We start from the raw sequence: 23,880 nt of genomic DNA, 5'->3' as shown, positions 1-23,880 counted from the left end.
CTTCACCAGATGATGGAGAGAGCCTGCCATGTTAACATTGCCATGATAGAAGACGTCAGTACCAACGGGCTGGCCAGATCAAAGACTGGGACAACCGTGGTCCAGAACAAACAGCCGTGTGGTTCCACTGTGAGCTTCCACAACATCCAGTACAGAGTAAACCTGAGGAGCGGCTTCCTCTGCGGAGCGGAAATAAGTCCCCGGGAAATACTGGTGGACATCAAGTGAGTTTAAACAACATTTGCATTGTCTTAATTCTGCATCACCGTAAGTTTCACCTTTCTCTTTAAGTCACCATCTGCCGTCCTTTCATCCAAAACGATACTGCAAATGTTAAAGGGATAGTTCGCCTCTTTTGACATGAAGCTGTATGACATCCCATACTAGCAATATTATTTATGAACATTTTCTTAGTTCCGGCCTCGTTTTGGCATTGATGAAGGTAGTCCGGCTAGTTGGCTGGGGCCACAAAAATAAAGCGTTTTGCTTCTCATAACAATATGCGTTCAAAAGAGTAATACATTTGCGTCACAAAATCGTTCTCCAGGAAAAAGTCAGACCTCACAATCGCTTTACCGCTATTTTCTACCTTCATATCACTACGGGCTATGTAGACCGTGCAGACCGAGCTGTCCCAAAGCAAAACTAATACGGCTCCAAAATTTATAAATGTACTAGTTCGCCTCAATTAGTGAGAAATAATGTGCCTCTGTGAGCACTGGGGGCTGGGCACCCCTTAGACCAGATCCTAAAATCGCCCCTGGGTGCGGCCATCGGCAGGTGGCAATCACGGAGTGATACGAAGGGAGACAAAATAGCGCCAAGCGATTGTGAGGTCTGACTTTTTCCTGGAGAACGATTTTGTGATGCAAATGTATTACTCTTTGGAACGCATATTAATTTGAGAAGCAAAGTGCTTTATTTTTGTGGCCCCCAGCCAACTAGCCGGACTACCTTCATCAACGCTAAAACTAGGACGCAGCAGGGGGTAAGAAAATGTTCATAAATAATATTGCTAGTATGGGATGTCATACCGCTTCATGTCATCATTATTCCGTATTATAGTTGTCATTATAACCTACTTGCTTTTCCACAATAATTAGCTGTCGTAAATGACATGTTTACAATAAATGATTGCCCCTATATGCTAAATGATTAATCCCATTCTCCACTGTTTCTTCGTAATAACCCACAATAAAACAAAACATAAGATTTGTAGTTTGTTCACTTTTAGAAAAACATAGCAACAATGAAACAAATTTAAAAAACATTCATTTTTGGCTCAATCTAACAGTTTATGTGGTTTTCCTTTCAGTGTAACTCGTAATTTTACAAAGCAGAACAACACCGAATAGAGGTTTCTCTCAGATGCATTAGATGTTACTGACATTTCCCATGGAAGAATGAATAAATCATTTCCCACAAGTGATCGGGCCTTTACCTGCCACACTGTTAATTATGTGATATTAAGTATGGGTTCTTGCATATAATCTCTGATGCGCTAAAGAGGAGGGTGCCAGGGAAGCGAATTAAACGGCACCACGTGATCCACCTCAACGCTTTTATTCGGTCTTTTATTTTAATTTTGTATCACCATTTTTTTTGTGTGTGTCTGTGCTTTTGTGTGACTGTTTCGTCATGAGGTCAAGGGTTTTGTTTTTGAATTCACCTCAAGTTTTTGGTCAGAATCTCTCCTGAAATGTTCCCGCATATCTGTAAAAGCTGCAAAAAGTCCTTTAACGAACAGGCGGGAGGGAGGAAAATACATTTAGTAACAAGGCAATGAAAGAAATCATTCAATGGCTTTTGTATATATCCAGGGTTGCAGGGCGAGAGGCACGGCCCTCTCACACTCACTCCGACGGTCAGTTTAGAATCAACAATTATAATCTAACCTCCCATGCATGTTTGGGGTCGATGGGGGGAAGCTGGAGTACCCAAAGAGACTAAACATGGAGAAGTAGCATTTAGCTGTTATGCCGCAAACAAGTGGAACAAACTGCCAGTGGAGATTAAACATTCACCAAATGGAGACATTTTTAAATCTAGGTTAAAAACATTTCTTTTCTCTTGTGTCTATGCATGAAATCGTCTATGCACAGTATATTTTAACTTATCTAGACTGTTGCTTGTTTTTAATCATTTTATTTCATTTTAATTATTTTATTTGTTTCTCTTATTATTCTTTTATGTATTTTTAATGCTTCTTCCACTCCCCGCTGCAATGCTTTTATTTTATGTAAAGCACCTTGAATTGTTTTGTACATGAAATGTGCTATATAAATACATTTGACTTGACTTGCTAACCACTGCACCACCTTGCAGCCCCTAAAATCTACCATCACTGATGATTATAAATAATAGCAAGCTAATTCCTGTGTGCCTCATTACTTGCCTCTCTGTTAATTAAATATGTCTGTTTGGCTATACGTGTGTGTGTGTGTTTTTTTTTTTTTTTTAGTGGGATTATGAGACCTGGCTTGAACGCTATTCTTGGACCAACTGGTGGTGGGAAATCTTCGTAAGTATGCTCCATTTTCCAAAAAAAGTATTTATAGAATATAGAAAAATGAACATTTTGCTTTTTATTTGAAAAACAAGACAATTTGGGTCTTGATGGCAACCAAGAGGTTTCGTGATGGGTACATTTTCTTCTCAGACGAGATTGGACAGTACATCAGCTGCAGCGCAATGTTAGAGTTTTCTTTAAAAAAAAAAAAAACTAAAAAAAAACTCTTGTTATACCATAGCAATTTTTATTTGCCACGCTAGTGTGTCTTTGCTGTGCAAAACATGCCTTTGGTGGTTTGGAGCAGATGAAAATACTGCACTAAACCGTGTTTGTGCTTGTTGAACCTGCTCTGTGATGCAGAAGAATTTGTATTCACGGTACAGTAAAGGGCCTGTTGCTGTTTTCTGTGGGAGCTTCTTGCTGTTCCTCTGTTGTGTGTCAGACAGAGAGGAGAGGCTGCAGCTTAACCCCCCCAAAAGGTTTTTTTTTTCCTTTTCAGTTACTTGAGTCGCTGTGAAAAAATACTCCACAATGTGCTCAATGCTCCTGATGATGGTAGAAAAAAAAAACTAAACATGAAGGTGTAAAGTTTGGACGCCACTGATATTAATATATTTAATAATGCAATCGGTCTAATTCTTCTCAAGAGGTCATACGCCAAATCTTTGTATAAACCAAAAGACTTCACTGGTTCAACATTAAATAGGAAGTCTATGTACTTTGAATCACTGGCAAATAATTGTCATCTCTTTTCAGTGACATTTCACGGAGCATTCCAACCTTTTTCAAAATGACTTTTTTTTTAACTGTTAAAATGTTGTTTTTATTGTATATTTGTGTTTCTCCAAAGATTCTTGGATATTCTGGCTGCAAGAAAGGATCCTGTGGGTCTCTCGGGGGAAGTACTTATTGACGGAGCGCCACAGCCTCCAGACTTCAAGTGTCTCTCTGGCTACGTGGTCCAAGTGAATTAATCAAACCCACTAACACTGTCTTTGTAAACCGAAAATGAACCGATGCGCCGTTGATTAACGGCGAAGGACAGGCCTGATAAAGGCATCGGTTTCTTGAGCCTCTTGTTGAAGCATTGTGTTGATGTGTATAATGTTTGGAAAGTAACGTAGAGACAAACGGTTAGTTTCTAGCATAATAAAAAAGAAATTAAAGCTAATCCAAGAGTTCATACGTAATTCATTACTATTGTAAAACAAAAGTCGAAGGCCACAAAAGCAAAACAGTGGGCTGAAAAGTTGAGACTTGTCTCCGCTCACATCACACACATTGTCCTTTAACCCCTTTTATATATGAAAATTGTACCGTGGCCTTAGCTTTAGAGTTTTTCTAATTGTTCTGAACACATTAGGCCCCAGTTCATCGCACAGGAGTTCTGTGAAGATGCACATTTTCACCCAAATAGATCAGAGCCAGACAAATATGAGAGTGATGCTCAAGCTCTTTTTTTCTCTTTGCAAGGACGATGTGGTTTTGGGCACCCTGACCGTGAGGGAGAATCTCCGTTTTTCTGCAGCACTGCGGCTCCCCAGCTCTGTGCCACAGAGTGAGAAGGAGGCTCGAGTCAATCACCTCATTAAAGAACTGGGTCTCACAAAAGTGGCCGACTCCAAGGTAGACTTGCTTTCCCTCTTACCTACTTGTCTTTTCCAGAATAGAGTCACGATAGAGTCGCTCATCTGTGATCACGTGTGTGTGTGTGTGTGTGTGTGTGTGTGTGTGTGTGTGTGTGTGTGTTTTGTTTTGTTTTGTTTGTTCCCCCAGGTGGGCACACAGATGACACGGGGAATCTCTGGAGGTGAGAGGAAAAGAACAAGCATCGGCATGGAGCTGATTATTGATCCTCCGGTTCTCTTCCTGGATGAACCGACCACGGGGCTGGATGCAAGCACTGCAAACTCTGTGCTGCTGCTGCTGAAAAGGTGTGGAGATCTGACTCTTTGTTGTCTCTCTCTCTATCAACATAATCTGCACTTAAATTACACCTTTCTTGTTACTGAGTGTTCAATCGACTGCATTTTATTACAAGATATACCAGATATCTGTCTCTCTCATCTTTAGATTCTTAATCATTAACTCAATTTTATAGTTAAATACTATGTTTGACATTACGTCTGTCTAATTCATTCTGATTTCAACTTCGTTCTTCCCTCCCTATACAAGTATGATTTCTGTCTTTAAGACATTAGAAGTACCCCATGTGTTCACTGTGAAAGTTTATGAATTGTTTCCTGATCGATTTGAATCATGAGATTCTCCATAAATTCAAAAAAAGGTCCTATCCTTTTATTGATCATGATTACACACATTAGATGACTGATTTCCTTACTGTGCTGCTTTACTGAATTCACTGATTGTTGTCTGTTTTCAGAATGGCTGCTCATGGGAGAACCATAATCATGTCCATCCACCAACCTCGCTACTCCATCTATAGGCTGTTTGACACTCTGACCCTGTTGGTTAGTGGTAAAATGGTTTACCATGGACCAGCACCAAATGCTTTGGACTACTTTAGCAGCATCGGTGACTATATTCTGTCAAAGATTATTACCTCAAGATTTGTCTTTATGATCGTGTTTAGGTTTTAAATGATCACTTTAAGTAATAGAATCTATCAACCTGTCAGTAGAGCTTTTGGCATGTGGTGGTATTATATCGAGAAATTGGGATTTATGTTCAAGGTCATCCATGTGAGCCCCATAACAACCCAGCTGACTTCTTTCTGGATGTTATAAATGGAGACTTTGCTACCACAACCGTGACCAAAGAACAAGGCACTGAAGGTAACGTTATAAACAAACCTTTTGTTTGTTACTGTCAGGTTTCATCATGTCTATCATTCAGAAGTTTTGATAACATGATGCTGGCTCTCTAATTTACTTCTTCCACATCATCGTGTGTATGTGGGTAAAGAAAGGGGTGAAAAATTACGGCCTGCATTGACCCTTTAAGACACTGGTTGGGTACATGGGTACTGAATGGACTTGAATGGGAATTATTCTGGGGCCTTCTTGGGGCAACCATGTGGCTCACCCACAATGTGTTTATGGGCTCAAAATAGCGAACACAATTGGGAACCTTTTAGGCTTAAAGAAAGATAATAGGAGAAGTGCGGGGCCCACCTCGCACTGAGTGTAATCCTTCAATAAAACCAATTAACATTGGGCAAATATGAAACCCTTGGTCTATACCCATATGGGTTGGCTTGCAATCAGGAGGCATTTTTACGCTGCTTTTATGGAAACATATCACAGGAAGATACATTTATTTCTATGGCATCTTTCAACATAAGAAAACGTGATAAAATCCTTTGAACAAGATGTAAAACATGCACTATGCAAAGTAAGAGTACACACAAAGTAGAATTTTTATGGAGTGAAAATAGAAGAAAAAATAACTTGGAACAAAAAAAAAAATCCTTTCAAATCAGAATGTGATGAGGATGTCTGACTCTTGATTATTTGATTGAGTGTTGCAAACACCAGATAATGCAAAAATATTAAAACAATTTAGCAGCACAAAGTATTCCTATCTGGAACATTTTCTACATAGAGGAGGAATAACATTATGGTAAAGTTTCCTTTGTTTCAAGAAGGAGCCTGTTGTGGTCGTAGAGTATTTCCAATGATGAAATCCATTGTATCCATGGACAGCTTTGGACTTTGTGGAGGACGGTAGCACCAGGCAAAGCATTGAGGAGCACCTCGTGGAAGAGTACAGGAACAGCAGCTACTCCAGTGAGACACAAGCTGAGTTAAAACGCATTGCCCAGAACAAGGAATGTGCGTCGCGCACAAAATCCTGCACCATCACCTACACCAGCTCCTTCTTTCACCAGCTACGATGGGTTCTTCAGAGAACTTTTCAAAACCTCTTGTTGAACCCCCAAACATCTGTGGCACAGGTAAGCATCCTCACGTACGAAAACTTGATTTTATTTAGGCTTTTCACAAGTTTAAACGTGTTGTAAAAAGATTTTGATAACACAAGCAGCTCTTTGAGGGGGTCAACTTGATGCTCTCATTAGTTGTCCCGTGGTGTCAAAATGCTGTTCGATGTCTCCTCACTTTAAGGATTATGAGCCAGCTAATTGGCCCTAAATAAGTCAAAATAATTCCACTCTAAGGGATACGCTTGGCGGCGCGGGTGCCTTAATCGGCTTTGGTGACTGTTATGACCTTATTCATGGCTCTTTGCGTCTAGATCTGAACTGATATCATATCTGGCAAAAGCCCCTTGGCCCAGGTCTGGGAGTCATCACATGATGGGATAATGACCTATCCCTCCTTGCTGCCTTGCTTCCACATGAGGAGCTGAGGGGTATGAGGTGAAAAAGGTTCAACCTTACTGGCTTATCCCTTCACCCTGGGAACCGCCTGGTCCTGTCATAATCTCTACATTTCTGGGCTTAAAACTTGTGTCGCTCTCACTCTATTTAGCAGATCTAAAGGAGGCGCATTGTGTTCACTTGACCCCTGATCCCCAGCAACTCTACTTTGTGCTATGATGAGAATTACTGTGCTGAGCACGTATTCACCAACATTTTCATTTTTTATTTAAAACATGTTTTTCAATGAATACCAAAAGATTTGTTTAAGTTCCCTTGCAACTCCCGGCGGGACTACATACCTTTGAGGGCTTTTACTTTGGTACTTTGCTCTGCAGGTAGGAATACTGAAATGGGGGGTGTTTTTTTGTGTTGGAAATCAAATTATTAGCAAAATCTGCCATCAACGTGATTGCTGAGGATTTCTGCTTTGAATCTCCAGAGCACCACCTAAAGTCTTTAGAGAGGTGAGGTCAGACGTAGACTAATTTCAGAAACCACAGGATGGGGTTGTACAGTACATTTGCATGTATTGTGAGGAACCAGTGAAATGAGACACTAGCAAACTAACCGGAGAAGTAAGCACAATCTACTTGAAAAGGACAGTAGTGGCAAGGCCAAAGAAGGGGCCACAGCTGTTGGTGAGCTAAGCAAGCCGCTGGAGCCCGGTTTGAGTTGTTAGACAACCTAGGTTTGCTGGGAGCTAGGTCTGCTCCAGCCAGGACCTCACTGGTCGCAGCTGTTGAATGTTTCTAATACTGTCAAAAGCCGTATATAGTGAATTAAGTACTGTTCTGATACCTCCACTTGGATATGATCTTGTAATTAGTGGGCTCCTCGTCTTAAGAATCACTTTCTAGTTCAAACATTTAAGGCTGAATTACCCCAGTATCAGAAGTGCTGGATCAATCATCGTTCATTTACGTCACAGAAGATTCCCTCCAATGCTGGGAAGTACTTACTCTGAGGTAACAGCTGAAATGACACACACACACGCATAAGAGTATTTTGATAAATTTCCATACTGAAATGGGATGTTTCTTCCATTATTATTAAGAACTATGAAATAGTCCCTTGACTCCGAAAGTGCCTTCTCTGGCACAGTTTTGCCTGTGACAGGAGGTGACAGGAGAGGTGCAAAAGTGAAAGAGGTCACAACACCTGCTTATTGTCTTATGGCTGTCATCAGGGCCATTAGGTTGTGTGTTTGCATCAGTTACAGGGAAATAATTTCTTGCAGTCCTTTTCATCTCTCAGGAATTCGTTGTTCTTTGGATCAGACATTTAATCCCTGTTTTGACTCGTTTTAAGGAATGATTTATTCTTTCATGCCTCATTGTGGAATTAGCCTTTTTTCTCCTTACAGTGTGGCGATTATCACTAACGAAAAAGTGCATGAGTTAAGAATATTGTTCAGTCCAGTGAACTGACATGAATGTTGTCTGGGATGGATAATGTGATTGAATGTCACTTAATGAAAATAATCTACTAAGAAGCTTAAAAGAAAAACTAACAATCTTCTCTAGGATGACCCTAATGAATGCAACAGACCACCAATCTTCAGTGTGTTGCATTGCAGTGTGTTGTGTATATATACATATACGTGTGTGTGTGTGTATATATATATGTATATATATATATATATATATATATATATACTGAAGTGTTGTTTGAGTTTTGGATTTTTCCAAGCGCAGTCCATCATTTCATAAGCACTAGTTTTTAGAAATATCGTAAAGGAACACATGTCATCTCTTTGTTTTGCCTTTGCAGCTGGGAGTCAACATCTTCCTTGCTCTCGTCGTAGGAGCCATTTTCTTTGGGGTCAAAGATGACCAGAGCGGCATCCAGAACAGGTGAGACGACTGATCCAACACACACTGCCCGTGTCCTTATATGGATAGAATAAATATTTCACAGTAAGACCTTCCATCTGATTATATAATGTGACAGTTTCACCATTGCAAATCATTAATTTATGCATTTTCAGGCGTCACTAACTGCATATGCTCGAGGTAATTGTCACCTCACTGTTGACTAAAATAATCATAATTCATCATTTTCCTTAACTGAGCAGCTCCGAGTTTCGATCACTTGTTGCTTTTTTTGATAAGCAGTGTGAAAAGTAGAGTCATTGTTAATCCTCTTTTCTTATCATTTTTGGGCACAACCTGGTACGTAGTGGTCTCCCTCTTTGTTTCTGTGCATGGTTCAGCGGAATGTCAGGACCTAACATCAGTATCTGTATTCAATGTCAGTGCATAGACGGCATGGTATGGGGCTATGCATGGGGCTAAAATGTCTCAAGTCATCCACTTTTCTTTCTGTCAGATAACAAGGCCCCAGAGAAGTCAGCCTCTTTTCAAGATGTACAGTATGTTAGCATGGGTGTTAAAGCGCAGCAGATACTCACCACTGTACAGAAAAGATGCAATGAAGACAGTGATAACAACTCGGAACAGCGCTTTATTTGTCCTGACTCGGTGGGCATGATGGGCATGCCCAAGGTCAAAATGAAGAGTCGTGCGTTCTTCCAGCTCTTGAAATGGACTTTTTCATGTTGCATTTGAGCATTTCACACACTTAAACAAGTCTATTTTTAGGTTCATGTACACAGGTTCCACAAACACAGTCTTGAACAAACAGGACATCCCCTGTAAATGATTTTCTTTTTTAAGTTGTCATCGTCATAAAGTTACCATAAAGCCAGTGTTTTTGCCAATTTCTGAAATTAGGAAATGATTCTAACCAGCATTAGAAGTCATGATTTTGACCAGGATTGTAGTCCACACTGCGCCATTTGTGCTAATTTGTTCTGCAGAGAACTACCTCAAATTCAAAGAGCGTCTCCATGATCAACTGTTAAGACTTTTGCAATAAGACATGTTGTCCAAGAGAGAGCTGTTGACCAGATTTTGACTTGTTGTTCCCTCCAGGACGGGTGCCCTCTTCTTCATCGCTACCAACCAGTGTTTCAGCACTGTGTCTGCAGCTGAGGTCTTCATCACCGAAAGGAAGCTGTTTGTGTACGTATGCTGGCAGGGAGTAATATAAGTGGGACACGTTGAGCCGTGCTTATTTAATGTGTCATCTTGTGACAGGCATGAGTACATCAGTGGCTACTACAGAGTATCTGTCTACTTCCTCTCTAAGATCTTGTCAGACATCACCATGCGCACCATCACATCTGTTATTTTCAGCGTCATTGTCTATTTTTTGATCGGTAAGAATCACAGATGTACGTGCTGATTGAACTGTGACCGCTAAATCAGGTCTGAATTCAGTCTCTGCTAACTGTGTGTCCGCTCAGGGCTGAAGCCCACAGTCGCGGCCTTTCTTGTCTTCACGCTGACAGTGACGCTGGTGGCCAATACAGCCACCGCCATGACCATGGCCATCTCAGCTGACCAGAGCGTCGTAGCTCTTGCAAGCATCTTGATGACCATCTCCTTTGTCTTCATGATGGTGAGAAAAACATCAATATAAGTTTAAAGGAAAACGTTTGGTCTCTTTATAAAACGTAGTGCAACAGTATTAGGTGGGATTCTGATCACACCTACATGCATACAATCTGTCTTATTAAGGGTTAAAACTAATTATAGAAGTTTAAATCATCACAGTAAGTGGGAAAGAAGGAAAAAAAATGTGAGCTTGGCTCTCTGAGGCAGAGCTCTCTCAGCCCAGAGGGTTCAGGAGGGAGCAGAGGCAATAAAAGCAAAAGGTTGGGGGTTGTTAATGTGTGGAGGAGTAGAGATGGTGGAATAACTGTTGATTTTCAGAATTTAAGGTCACTTTCAATCGCACAGTTAAACAAGTTCACCTGTGGAGCCCCCTTGTGGTCCAAGCTTGCTTCTCCCCATAAAAGTCTCTGAAATTCTGTGGATTTGAAAAAATATTTAAACGAGCCACCAAGCACCTTCAATACCCCGTACAAATCTGTTCAGTGGTGATGGTTGTATCCAAAACAGCACAGGAAATAGGCCCAAAAAAAAGCAATGATGAGAACTGAATTGAATCAGGAATTGGCTGCCAACATACAGATCTTCCTTGTGGGCTTAGTTACTAACTGCTGGAAATACCAAGAAAAAAATGCTTGTGATGAAGGCTTCACTCCTTATAGTTGTGGCTGTTAGACTCTGCAGCTGCCTGGTATAAAAAAAACAACAACAAAAAAAAACAGGCCCGTTGACTGAGTTTGTGTTTTGTTTCTAGATTTTTTCAGGTCTCCTGGTGAACCTACCCAGCATCCTGGACTGGCTGGCTTGGCTCAAGTACTTCAGTATTCCTCGATATGGTCTCGCAGTAAGTCAAACCTGAACTATTTCACCTGTAAACATTTCCAGAAACGTGTAGAGTTTTATCAAAGATTGTTTACTGCTGTTAACTACGGCACTTACACATTTAGCACACGACCAAGTATATATTTTCTTTACATCGCCCCACACATTTTACATGTATTCATAATAGGTATATGATGGTAAATCCAGTTACATGCGAGCCAAGCTAATCTTTATTCCAAATCAATACAATTCTGATTCAATCCAATCCAGTTTCCAACATAATCACTTGCATATTCAGCCATATCTTTCTGACCACCTGCATAATACTGAGCAGCTGCTCCTCATTCCATCAAAGTGTATCTGAGCTTGTCCTGGAGTGTCCGGTAGTGGGGCATTACCACCAGAACTTGATCCTTTGGGTAGGATGGGGGTCATCCTTCCAGCAGAAGCCATCTGATCCCATCGGATTTTTAATCTTGGAAGATTTGAGGTCAACACCCCAGGCTCTTTGTTGTGTTCTTTGAGCCCCGTCTTCAACACCTCTGCCGCTGTATGGGGCTACTTTTGCCTCATGGGTGTGGAAGGGGTGTGACTGGTCTGCAAAAACTGTTAGACAGGTGAGATGTGCCAAACTTACGTGCATGTGAATGCCAGGAGTCAAGTTTTCCCAGCTGAACTTCGCCTTGTAAGACGAGGAGCAGTGTTACTCGCTTTGCCTGTCAGTGGTTTCAATCTTACGCCTGACCGGTGAACGAACAGTATGAAAGCCTAAATCTCGTCAGTCCTCAATCCTCCATATTTACTTTGCTATTTACTGTCTACATTCAGGCCTTGAAAATCAATGAGTTCGTGGGTTTGAAGTTCTGTGATGAGCCTGTGATCCCACACGTCAATGTGGCGACAGCCAACTGCACAGTGAACACAGCGGGCCAGACGTGAGTAGACTGCTCACCTGCTCCCACGGTATCTTAGTTGTTCACACCAAGTCGTCTGATGGCTGACCAGTTGGGTTTGCCTCGTTTCAGATGTACAGGAGAGCAGTACCTGGATTACCTGGGGATAGAGTACAGCTCCTGGGGACTGTGGGAGAATCATGTGGCTCTGACTGTTATGATGATCTTATTCCTCATCATTGCCTATGTGAAGCTCCGCTACATCAAGAAGTTCACTTAATGTGGGACTCTGGATTCTTCTCCTTGTTTTCAATGTTCTCCATAAACCATCTCTGTTAATGTGTAACTGCAGCATTTTGGGAAATACACTTAATTAACTTGCCTACAATGAGCTAACTAAAATTTGTCCTTTTATCTATTTACTATGTCTGTGAAGCTCCATCGTGGCCACTAGCCGATCACTGTGTGACGTGAGCGCAGTGATCGGCTTTTATGTTTAATTTGAAACATTGAGCGATTAAATTTCACCCATCAGTGGCAGAAAATTGATACGAGCCTTGAAAGCAGAATTTGCTGCTATGAAGCTGCAGGCCCCTGGAAATCGAAGTTCATTCTGACCCATTATTAATGTTTAGTTATTGATAGAGCAAACTAATGAGCAGCCATGAAAGTATTGATCTGCTTACGCAACAATCAGCAAGAGAGCCACTAAGTGTATTTCCCAAATTACCAAAGTCTTCATTAATTGTTCTTGTCATTTGCTTTTGCATACTTTGTTACTGGTTGTAGATAAACTTCCTTGAATGTAAACATTGGTTTGATTATCTTTGTCTGGTAAAAGGCACGTGTCTCTAAAGTGCCAATGTTTCAAGAACCATGCGTTTTTGGCATCACTGTGGCTCCGAGGAGCAGCAGATCGTTCAGAGCACTGACACAGATCTACATTCCACAGCAACCTGTGGCTATTTCTGAATGTAGTTTAGAGGTTGTTTTCTAGTCGATCACTCTGTGCCTTTTTTTCATAGCTTTCATAGATCCGTAGTCTCAATGCGGCTTTAGCCGTTTCTGAGTTCTCAAAACTGACCATTTGTCAGTGTAGATGTTATAGCATAGTCACAAATAGTTATTTTGTTTTTAAAGAAAACTCTTGTGATATATTTGTATTCTGTTATAAACATGTTCATGTGATCTTGACCCTTAGTTTTTACTTCTAATACATTTTACAGTGTCTGTGCTATGAATGCACACCAACACAAAGACATACTGCATTGTCTATATTTTCCTTAGACTTAATACCATTTTGATATTAAATACAAATGTTTTATTTCAGGATTTATGTCTGCAAACGTAAAAGGTCTTCCATGGACAGATGTGAGCCTTTCTTGTGTTATTTCTTCTTCGGCTAAGCAGTAAAATGGTCTGAGGAGCAGCTTTTGTATTTGGTTTCTGCTGCTGTGAGATCATGTTATGAAGGGAGGTCAAGCAGGTCGTCCTCTGGCTGCAAGAAACAAATAAAACCCATCCAAGATAGTGGCCAATTGAAAAAAAATGTAGTCACATTTGGAGGTTAGAAAAACACACTGCTGAGTTGAATGTCCACAAACAACAGCAGCGGCAGCAGTGAAGGATCGCAGGATGCTCGACACGATAAAAGAAAAATATCTTATCAAAACATCCCACAACAAAGATGACACGTTAAAGAGATTTAAATGATTGTGCTTTCTCTAGTTTGGATGTGAATACCTTCAAATCGAGGCGTATGGGCTGCACCTGAAGCCCACGTTCAGTATATAACTGTCACTAGAACGAGTCAGTTTGGCTGAAATCTCTACTTTTTTATTGTCAGAAATCAGAAAAAACACTCCCTTTTTACAACACTTTATTTAGTGCAACATATTAGAAATTAGATTGTAAAAAAAAAAAAAATTCAAATTTAAGATACAGGAAAAAACAAAAAAAGGGTCAAATAAATGCATGGGTTTCCCATGAATACTAACCGCACTCCAAATTGAAGTTTGTTTCAAGTTACAATATGTATCATAAAATCATAAGCTAGTTAATGTGAAGCTTAATTGATGTACAGAAGATGAGTAAATATGACAGACTGCGCCATGCTTGTACCTACTGTAAGTTAAATGATGAACGAATGATCAGCAAAAATCAACATTCACGTGAACGCTACGATGTGCGGATCAAAAGCAGGTGAGCGTTTTTCTCACGGGATATAAAAGGCGCGCTCTGAATTCTTAGGAACAGCGAACGTGCTGGTGTACGTGTCTCACGCGGCGATGTGTGAATCAGATGAATGTAAAATCGTTCTTCTTTAAACTCATTTCATCAGAGCAATACGTTTTGGATTGGAGAGATTAAAGACCACGGTCAGATTTGGACCTCGCTCACTTTCAGTGCATTTAAATATCAAGTAATTTAAACATCTTCAATAAGTTGGTAAAAAAACCGTCCCGCATCTGGAGTTTCTTGTGCTGCCGCGGGAACTTTTCCAATTGTTTCTTTCCAGAGTGGAGTATTCTTTGGCGTGCCGGGTCTTCACATATGGGCGCTCCCGTTTGTGCTCATGTCGAAGCCGTCTGTGGACAAGGAGGAGGGAGGACGAGGCCGCGGGCCGACGGGAGTGGCCGGCTGAGGGTGGCTGACCTGTGAGACCATATCGTCGGACTCCCAGCGCTCCAGTTCCTCCCTCACGAGCCTTTCCATCTGCTCCCTGTGGGAGTCGGTGTCCCGTCCCAAACGCTCATCCTGACAAACAAACGTTGAGAACGCAAAGTTCACATGCACTGCAGAAACCAAGTTAAAGCTATTATGTGTAATATTTCACGTTGTCTATTAACAAATTTGAGTCTTATCATTCACAAGTATTACCTCAATCGTTATTAATTACCTCCATCACAAAAGTGCAGTGTTCTTATATTCTTTATATTCAGCATGCGAATGTACATAACAGTGTAACACCCCAATGAATGTCTCCATGTCATCAGCTTCGCCCTTTCCGTATCGAAATGTGGAAACGGAAAGGGCGAAGCTGATGACATGTCCTTCTACAAATCCCGTAGTTTTAAAATGGCGGAGCGACATGGAGACATTCATTGGGGTGTTACACTGTTATGTACATTCGCATGCTGAATATAAAGAATATAAGAACACTGCACTTTTGTGATGGAGGTAATTAATAACGATTGAGGTAATACTTGTGAATGATAAGACTCAAATTTGTTAATAGACAACGTGAAATATTACACATTATAGCTTTAAGCAGAACATCTATTCGATGGACAGCAGTATTGTGGGTCCACTATAGATAACTCATATACAGATGTGATGCAGTAGCTCATATTTTCTGTGTGTGTGTGTGTGTGTGTGCATTCTTCAGTGTTTACGCTAAGGGGAAACTACTGTATGGTAGCAGAGACCACTTTTTACAGATGCACTGCTGCAAATTTAGGAATGTTTTCGATGGCTTCTCTGTCTGAGGTCATACGTGTGTGGAATAAGTTGCATGCAAGCCTGGTGAATCAGCTTCCTCTAGGAGAACTCTGGGTAAATGCAGGAACAGTTTCATGTAAGATGAGCAAAAATAGATCATCATAACCGACATTTTGGCCCCTTCCGGATGGCAAAAATCCTTCGACACAGTGCTGACTAAAAGCTGACATGGTGTTATCATGTTCCAGTTCTTACCGTCACTAAGCAACATTATTCATTTATTTTTAATCATATGCCCGCTTAATTATCATTACAATTAATTGAATTCCAATTGGCTTGAATTGGACTTTATTATCTAAGTGCCTTGAGATGATATTTGTTGTATTTGGCGCTGTATAAATAAAAATGAATTGAATTGAATTAATCAAAGTCCAATACTTTGAAGAATCACTGACTTTCTCCATCCTAAATGTTCCTCTTCTCTCACCAGCTAGTCACTGTGTTTGTCTGCTCTTTGAGCGTTGATCTGGATGTGTTCACTGTGTTCTTGTAACTTTTTAGCGGAAGCAAGCAGGCTGATCCACTGATAATACATCAGCAACTAAAGTAGCTTTGTATATACAGTAAATGCACCTATTGTGTGCGTCCAGTGCATCTCACCTCCATGACTCCGTCCAGCAGCCTGCCCAGCACATCTCTTCTTTTGAGTTTAGCTCTCTCCATGCCCTCCAGCTTCACAATCACGGCATCTATCTTGGACACAATGCTGCCGATAGAGTGCTCCATCCTGTCCACACGCCTCACCAGCCTGGGCAGATGGATGACAATTGGGATTCCTATCATGTTACATGCTTAATGTGGTGTTATATTATAACAGTATAACTCTACACGTGTTTGTTCATGTTGTTTCCATTTAAAAAAAAAGCTTAAAAATTCAGCTTAACCTGAAAAACAAACATGGATGCGTACTCATCAACAGGTCTGTAAAGTGTGACACATTTAGGGCAGAATAAGTTATCTGTGAGTTGAGTGACCTGCTGATGAAACACTGATGAGCCATTAATAACCTTTTTTTTTTAACCACAATAAACGCCTATGTGTACACAAGCTTCACTGAATAAATTTGACCTTTTATTTTTTATGACTGCATTATGAGTCAGCCAGTTAACATTTACTAATTGACTTAATTACAAAGAAAAATAGGCTTAAAAGCTTCATACACTTGAAACTCCTCATAGGAGACACCCCCCGAGCTGCTGCCACGGCGACGAGAACTGTGACCGCTGTCCTCATCGTCATCCTCCTCCGAGTCGTCCTGGGTGCGAGGGAAGCTCCGCCCGCTGCTGGGTCGAGTCAGCGAATTGCGCTCCAGATCCAAGTCCTCCTAGCATATGAGCAGAAACACACTGAGCGTCTGCAGGAGTGCTGGCTGTGCGCGCTCCCACATCCTGACTTTTGCAAGACAAGCGGAACGCGCTGCTGCCTTCATTACTCACTCTCTCTTTCTCCAGGTCGTCTCTCATTTGCTGGTGTTCGTGCTCTGTCAGCTCCGGATCGCCGTCCTGATCGTACTTAGCAAAGATGGCCTGAATCTCTGCATCTGTGTGACCCTTTCTGAGGAAAGAAAAGAAACAGAAACCCCCGAAGGGCAGCCGCATGAATCTGATGTTCAACAAACCAAACGCAAGCACCAAGTCGAAATCATAAGTAATTGATTGATTTTAGAACCACTTAAGTTCCAGTCACCCTTTTAGATCCTGACGGAGTTCATCAAAGTTCAGTTTTCCGCCTGCTTGACGCAAATTGTCGGAGATGGCATCAACCGCCGTCTTCTTGAGTCTTAACTTCAACAAGGCTTTGTTACAACCCTAAGGGACAGAGATGTGAGGAATGACATTTGAGCAAAATGAAATTGGTTCCACATGTTTTTTTTCTGTAAAAAGAAGAAAAGCCAGAAACAAAAACAACAAACGTAAAAAATATGATTTATATCAGCCGGTTACGCTAAATTCAAGACATTCTCTCATCTTCTTTGAATCACTTGAGAAGGACATTCCGTTAATTTTAAAAAAGCTACGTGAACTACACCCAGCAAATAAGAAAAATAAAAAAGATGTGATGCCCAAGATTAGATGCTACCGTCTCCTACTGTCATCATGATGACTGTCAGTCTGCATCATACATTTTTGAGGTGACATACAGTACTTCTATAACATGTTGGTCCCATTATTTACACCCTCTCTGTAGAAAACCCTTCAGGTGCACTCCCGGGTCCCCTTATCCTTCCATTGTTTTCGTCATAGGAGCCAGAGTTTAATCAAAGGTCCACTGTGTGCAATAGGCTGACATTCTGCAGTATTATCTCAGATAATAGCGACACCCCACGCTTCACCCGCTCGCACTCACAGTTTGCTTTTTCCTTGTTTCATAATTTCACACCAATGAAAACATGCTTATGGGTATCATTACAGAGCATCGTAAATGTGACACTTCGAAAAAACATTTTCGAGACGTACCCACACAAACTGAATAGCACGTGTAGTTTAATACCTTCTTAATGAGGTCGGTCATCTCCATCTCAGATCTCTGCTGGGACATGTCAGCCTTCACCTCAGAATATGTGTCATTGATGATAGCCAGGAACATGTTCTATAAAGACAGAGTGAAAACGTGTCATATCACCTTGATAATGAGGGAAACTCAGCAAAAAAAAAAACAACCTCCAAAACAAACAGATTTCTTTAACAGAACACATGACTCACCATGAGAATAAAGAAAATGAAGAAGACAAAAGTTGTAAAGTAAACAGGACCGAGCACAGGATTCGCCTCCTCGATCTCTGAGAAGTTAAAGTCTCCCAGAATGATACGGAACTGGGTGAATCTGCACAAACAACAAAACATTTGGACTTTTTTTTAAACACCAGGGAAGGCCATTTGTTAAAAGTGTTGCTAAAGTTGTGGGCTAAACCGATTGCTCTTACACGCTGGCTTGGAAAGTGCTGAAATCGTTGACTTGAGTTCCAAATACCAAGTAGGCCAACTGAGCATATGCCAGGAAAATGATGAAGAACATGATGGCAAAACCCACAAGGTCTTTGGCACAGCGAGACATAGTGCTGGACAGCTGACTCATGGTCTTATTGAAATTGATGAACTTGAAAAGCTGGTGAAAGTGAGAAACGTATCGTTCAACTGTACATTTCACAAAGCGTCCACTCAGGCTGTATTAGACTGATTCTGAACTGAAGGAAAAGAATCCGTACCTTGACCCAGGAGAAAAAGACAATTACAGCAGCCATGTTGTTAAACTGGACCTGCAGGTTAGCCAAAGACTCAAAGCTGGGGTGAGCGGCGTAGTTCTCCAGCAGGCCATTGAGCAGGTTTCTAGCCATGGCCGTTCTGGTTATGTTCATGATAACAGCAACAACACTCAACTGTAGTAAGAAAATAAAAACAACAAGCAAACACAAAGTCAGTGAACGTCCACTAAAATTGAATTCAATGTGATCTTAATCGAACAATCCCAAAAGCAACCTCGATACGTACCACGACAATGACAACGTCAAGACAGTTCCACACGCTCTTGAAGTAATGCAGGCGGTAGATGTGGATTTCCAGCACCTCCTCGACAACATAGTAGAGGATGAACAGGCAGAACGCCACTTCACACACACCCACAAAGTAGTCCCAGCTGGACACGTATCTTATCAGACGCACTGTTTGGAACTGCCAAGAGGTCACCACCCCACCAGTAGCTGGGAACTCCACCAACAACCTGACAAATCCATGAGATTCGGTTCACCAGGTGTATTCATACTACAGTATCTGCAAGTCTGTGCTGTTATTTAATTTTTTTGTGCAGACAACTGAAAACAAAAATTTGAAATACAAGAATCTGCCAAAGAAAGAGGAAGACATGTCTGCCATTTATGTAATATTGGATGCGTTTAACTACCACAGGGCGCCATTGCTGTGTCATATTTATACTCTGCGGCATGTTATCGTGGCTTCAGGTCAGCGAATTGGAGATCTAGAAGAACTTTATCTAAACCAAGTGTTTGTTGCTGCCCCAAGTGATACTGTCAATAGTGTGTAATTAGACTGATGATTCTTACCTGGCGATACAGAAAAGGTTGATGTTTCCATTGTAGACAGAGAAGTCGAGGAATACCGCTCTAGTGCCTCTGTCCAGCCACAAGTGGTCTTTGAGAAACTGCAGTTGAATGGCTGACTCCTCTTTGGTACGGGACAAGTCTTGGTAGTATCCTCCGCCTCCATACTGAGACACCTGACCCCAGTGACTGCTGCCATTCATTTCACTCTCTGCGGTGAACACCCACCTGCCAGGCATCAAGAGGATGGCATTTAAGATACGGCATTGCGGAGGGTTTTCAAAACATTGCAATGACTTAGAAATATAATGCAGGTAATTGACATTCAGGAACATACGCTGTTCCATTCTTCGGGCCGAAGGGGAAGGTGTCCTCGTTGCTTGGTGTATACATGTTGTAGCAGTCCTGCACCTCGTCCCTCAGATCATCGTGGATGGAGCAGGACTCATTGTGGACTTTGACCTGCCGGAGCCGTGGAACCCCAAGGAGGAGGTTCTCGTAGTAGATAAGACTCTGATTCTCTGGCAGGCTTTTATTGTTGTACCACACCTCCCAGTACATGCCATTGAGAAAGGGCCCCTGTGCGAACTAAAAATGTGCGGAAGTATCAGGATTATGGCAAAACGCGAGGCCATTCATCTGCATCCAGGCGTGACAAACACGTTGAGGGTCAATTGTACATTTGTTTATCACACAAAAGTAGTCTACTCTTAAAGAAAGAATGTGAAGAGAAGCTCCGAAGGGCATAAACTGTAACATCCATCCAGCAACAGGAAGGTCACTGACTCAGATGGTTACAGGTAGCAGATCAAGGCCTGTTGTTTCTCTGTTTTCGAATATTCATAAAAATCTCATGAGAGAATCTTCTCTGCGACATAAATAAAGCATGTCTGCAAAAAGTGAAAGACCTTCCTCTCTGAAGATGTGACGCGCTTTAAACACTTTTTTTCACAGTGTCTTCTGTCTTTTCCAAACAAATAAATGTATCTAAAACAGAGGTGAATAAGCTGCGTTTTACCTTCCAGAAATCCTCCATTGTGGTGAGGCTCCTGAACGTAGTTGGCTCCCCGGTTGACAGCGGCGTGTCAAGGAACAGCTGAGACATGACTTTGGTGTAAAAGTACATGTTGGCACTCACCATCCCATAGGTCACTGCAGAGCACATTGCAATATAAAAGTACTGAAAATACGCAGAAAATGCAGATCCTACAAAATATTGTTTTGGAAAACAGAACTAACACTGAGTGTGCGCAGATAAACATGATGCTTACGTCCACTGTGATGTACATCAAATCTAGAAATCTAAATCTAAAGCACTTTGAATTGTTTGTACATGAAATGTGCAATATAAATAAATTTGATTCGATTTGATAAATCAGATTGAGTTTAGTTTTCTTCCATCTGTGCATTTCTGTAGCCTCTAGCTTTCACAGCAGTTTTCACAGCAGTAGGAAACTTCGAAATAGTCCAGGTCTGCCTGGCAAAATGTGCCCTAATCCTGCCTGCCAGAAAATCATTTCCTGATCCACCCTAAACCACAGCCTAAACGCCATTTTTCACTGCCGTTAAAAAAGAGAGAGAGAGGAGAACCTTCACCATTAGTTTTTCTAATCTTCCTCATTTCATTTCTTCCTGCCATCTCAAAATATGTTCCTCTTAAATTATTCTTTTTTTCTTCTGCTATTAGAATGTAAACACCCTGATGAATGTGGGAGACCAGATTTCATTTTAACCGCCAAGCTCGTAAAGCTTAAACTCGGACCCACGGAAAATAACTTTCCGGATACGCGAATGGTGCCACTCTTTCAGAGATTTCTGTGACTCACTTAGATCGACGAAATGTTTATTTCAGACCAGGACGAAACTTTGGGGCATACGCATGAACTCTGTGCTCACTGAAACCATCTAAGTAAACCATCTATATGCTTGTTTACTCTTTTTCACCACACTGGTTACAAATGTACTGATTTGAACTAATAGTAATCCAGGTCTTCCACGCAGGCAGATGGTTAACTTATCAATTTGCTGATTTACACATCAACGGCACACTCGTGATCCTGATTATTATGCTTACACTCTTTCTTCAGCGTGAGGACACCACTTACTCAAAAACCACTAATTAGCTACTCAGTGGATATGCATGTAGTCTGCTCATTATTGCTTGAATATTCACAACATGAAAGCCCTTTTTTCCATTAACCTAATCACTGTCCAGTTCACTTGTCGGTGCCAATGCCGCCAGCTCAAAAAATATGTAGGTCACTGGTTTACACAGGAGAGCTAAATCTGAATTCTGAGAGATTTTAGTGTGTGTACTTACAGACACAAATAAGGATGAGGAAAGTGATATATGTGAGCATCTCTCTCAGCACGTTCCTGAGGTACCGCTCTCTGCCGCTGTCACTTTCCTCCATCAACTCTGTTCCCCATAGAACTGTAAAGCCAACAACAATTTAAGAGGACACAGGCATATGTAGAGCACATTAAATTAATCAAGAGGCATCTAAGTGCATAATTGATCCAGCTAAATGTGCTGCATGTTGTGCTGTAGCTGGATTATAGAGCTTGAAAGCGTCGAAAAGTCAAACACCTACGGTGCCCAAAGGTGTAACGAGTAGGCTACACCACACAATATTTGGTGCAATTTGTTGTATGTGGACTGCAAGAATGGACTCTTTTTACATCTCACCATCAACCTTTTGATGTTTTAATAGGATTTGACTGAATTTACCCTGATCTGGTCCAGTTCTCTGATATTGTTTTATATTTGTTTATAAAACTGCTTATTTCAATTTGCCTCCTTAAATAAATGCCCTCCCCACCCAGGGTTTTAAATGGTGCTTTGTAAATAAATGTGACCTCTGTTATTACTGTGGGTACATTGATAGCACTGCACTGACATACTGGTTCAGTTACATTGTAACTATAATTGCCTTGATAATGAATATAAACCATGACTTACTTCTGACTTTTTTGAGTATTTGCTTCATGCAGCAGAAGTGCTCACGCTTGTCTTGTTGCTGGGCATTTAGGGTCGGGGTCGGATACGGTCCTCCGCGGGGGATTTGAGTGCTGCTGCCCCCGCGGTTAAAGCTACCCAGGCCGCTGCTGCAGCTGCTGCTGGAGGCCGTGGACACCGACCTTCTCCCGCTACTCGCTTGAGGCCAGTCTGCCTCCATGATCTCTTCCTCTGGTTCGAAGCCCGGGTTATCCCGGCTCCATGCCTGTCTGGACGGAGGGGATGGGGTGCCAACGACTCCCCCGAGACCCAGGTCTTGATGATGGATGTTCTCCATCTCTATCCCCTCACTTGAGTCGAGTCTGTGCGGCGACCTGCCAGACTGGCTCTGCGGTAGCTGCTGGGGTCTGACTCGAGATGAACTCATGGTCCAGTTACCTTTGTTTTATAAAGCACGAAGCATCTGAAAAGTTGACACTTATCCCCAAAAAGAAGGAGAAGGGGGGGAAAAAACACTAAAGATACGAGTTTAGAAAGACTGAAGCATTTCCAGCTTTTCGTTCCTACGATATTTTCTCAACTGTTAAATGCCTAAATGCAACTATGAGCTTCTGAAACTTTGTCAACAACTAAACATTAGACGTGAAAGCCATACAAAACTTCGTTCAGTAGCGACATCCTGCTCCTTGTAACCAACTGCAGTATCTGTCGCCCTTACCGAACCGTTAGAAAACTTTCCTCGAGCTTGGTTAAATTCCTTCGCAAACACTAAATCCTTTATAGTAAAAGTGTGCCCTAAAGGCGGTTGTGGCGGTCCAATAGGCCTATAATAATGACCACCAGTTGAAAATATGGTTATTAAGTGAAAAAACAAAGATATTTTTCTTGTCCCAGAACAGCCATCTTGTTCTTGATCTGTTCCCCGAAAATTCTCATTCTCGTTTGTTCGGGACTCAGGTTACACTAGAAGTCATGGCGTCGCAGAAAAAATGGAAATATCTCAGTGGGAAACTTTTTTTGTTTTTTTTTTGGGGATGAAACTGTCCACTTTCATATGTTATTAAGCGTGTTATTTGTTTTCATTTCCAGTCCGTCAATATAAAACTGTCTCGGGATTGTTTTTGTTCATTATGAGGATGAGAATACCGTCCCAATATCGTTTTTTAAAAATTATATTTAAAAGGTTTCTCTGAAGCTTTTAGGACCCTTTGAGGCGTCTATCTACTGTGTATTTGTTCAAGAAATTTCACAGTTTAAGATTAATTGAAAGTTACATAACCTCTGTGTGTTTGGGTTTGTGGTTGCTATGGCAACTATATACTCGGATAAGAGGAGCGGGGCA

The 23,880-nt window shown here is 41.4% G+C and overlaps 2 protein-coding genes across 6 annotated transcripts; one reads left to right on the top strand and one right to left on the bottom strand.

Annotated features, from left to right (window-relative positions):
- The first annotated feature begins 9 nt into the window (after positions 1-9).
- abcg2d (ATP binding cassette subfamily G member 2 (JR blood group)) lies at positions 10-12,724 on the top strand. 4 transcript variants are annotated; one of them, XM_075464426.1, is made up of 15 exons: positions 10-224; positions 2,462-2,521; positions 3,363-3,477; positions 3,986-4,138; positions 4,289-4,446; positions 4,896-5,047; positions 5,206-5,307; positions 6,178-6,428; positions 8,625-8,707; positions 9,788-9,877; positions 9,953-10,074; positions 10,162-10,316; positions 11,064-11,153; positions 11,960-12,066; positions 12,157-12,724. In XM_075464426.1, exons 1-15 carry the CDS (start codon positions 10-12, stop codon positions 12,302-12,304), a joined length of 2,001 nt encoding a protein of 666 aa, XP_075320541.1. In that variant the 3' UTR covers positions 12,305-12,724. The 4 variants fall into 4 exon arrangements, with proteins under 4 accessions (XP_075320541.1, XP_075320545.1, XP_075320543.1 ...); XM_075464430.1 differs by lacking the exon at positions 10-224 and having other exon boundaries at positions 11,960-12,007; positions 12,137-12,724; XM_075464428.1 differs by lacking the exon at positions 10-224 and having other exon boundaries at positions 11,960-12,019; positions 12,137-12,724.
- A 1,162-nt stretch (positions 12,725-13,886) lies between these two features.
- On the bottom strand, positions 13,887-23,493 carry pkd2 (polycystic kidney disease 2). Of its 2 annotated transcripts, none has more exons than XM_075463101.1 (15): positions 22,542-23,493; positions 21,900-22,013; positions 20,598-20,731; positions 19,917-20,167; positions 19,583-19,807; positions 19,014-19,242; positions 18,731-18,901; positions 18,449-18,630; positions 18,228-18,348; positions 18,016-18,114; positions 17,212-17,333; positions 16,962-17,079; positions 16,686-16,849; positions 16,126-16,273; positions 13,887-14,781 (listed from the first exon to the last, which is right to left on the bottom strand). In XM_075463101.1, the coding sequence occupies exons 1-15, from the start codon at positions 22,963-22,965 to the stop codon at positions 14,572-14,574; spliced, it is 2,712 nt and encodes a 903-aa protein (XP_075319216.1). In that variant the 5' UTR covers positions 22,966-23,493; the 3' UTR covers positions 13,887-14,571. The 2 variants fall into 2 exon arrangements, with proteins under 2 accessions (XP_075319216.1, XP_075319217.1); XM_075463102.1 differs by having other exon boundaries at positions 16,686-16,846.
- Between the last annotated feature and the right edge of the window lie 387 nt (positions 23,494-23,880).

Source organism: Odontesthes bonariensis, chromosome 4 (genome assembly GCF_027942865.1).
Source record: "Odontesthes bonariensis isolate fOdoBon6 chromosome 4, fOdoBon6.hap1, whole genome shotgun sequence".
Taxonomy (NCBI): domain Eukaryota; kingdom Metazoa; phylum Chordata; class Actinopteri; order Atheriniformes; family Atherinopsidae; genus Odontesthes; species Odontesthes bonariensis.
This window is presented reverse-complemented; position numbering and strand designations above follow the sequence as displayed.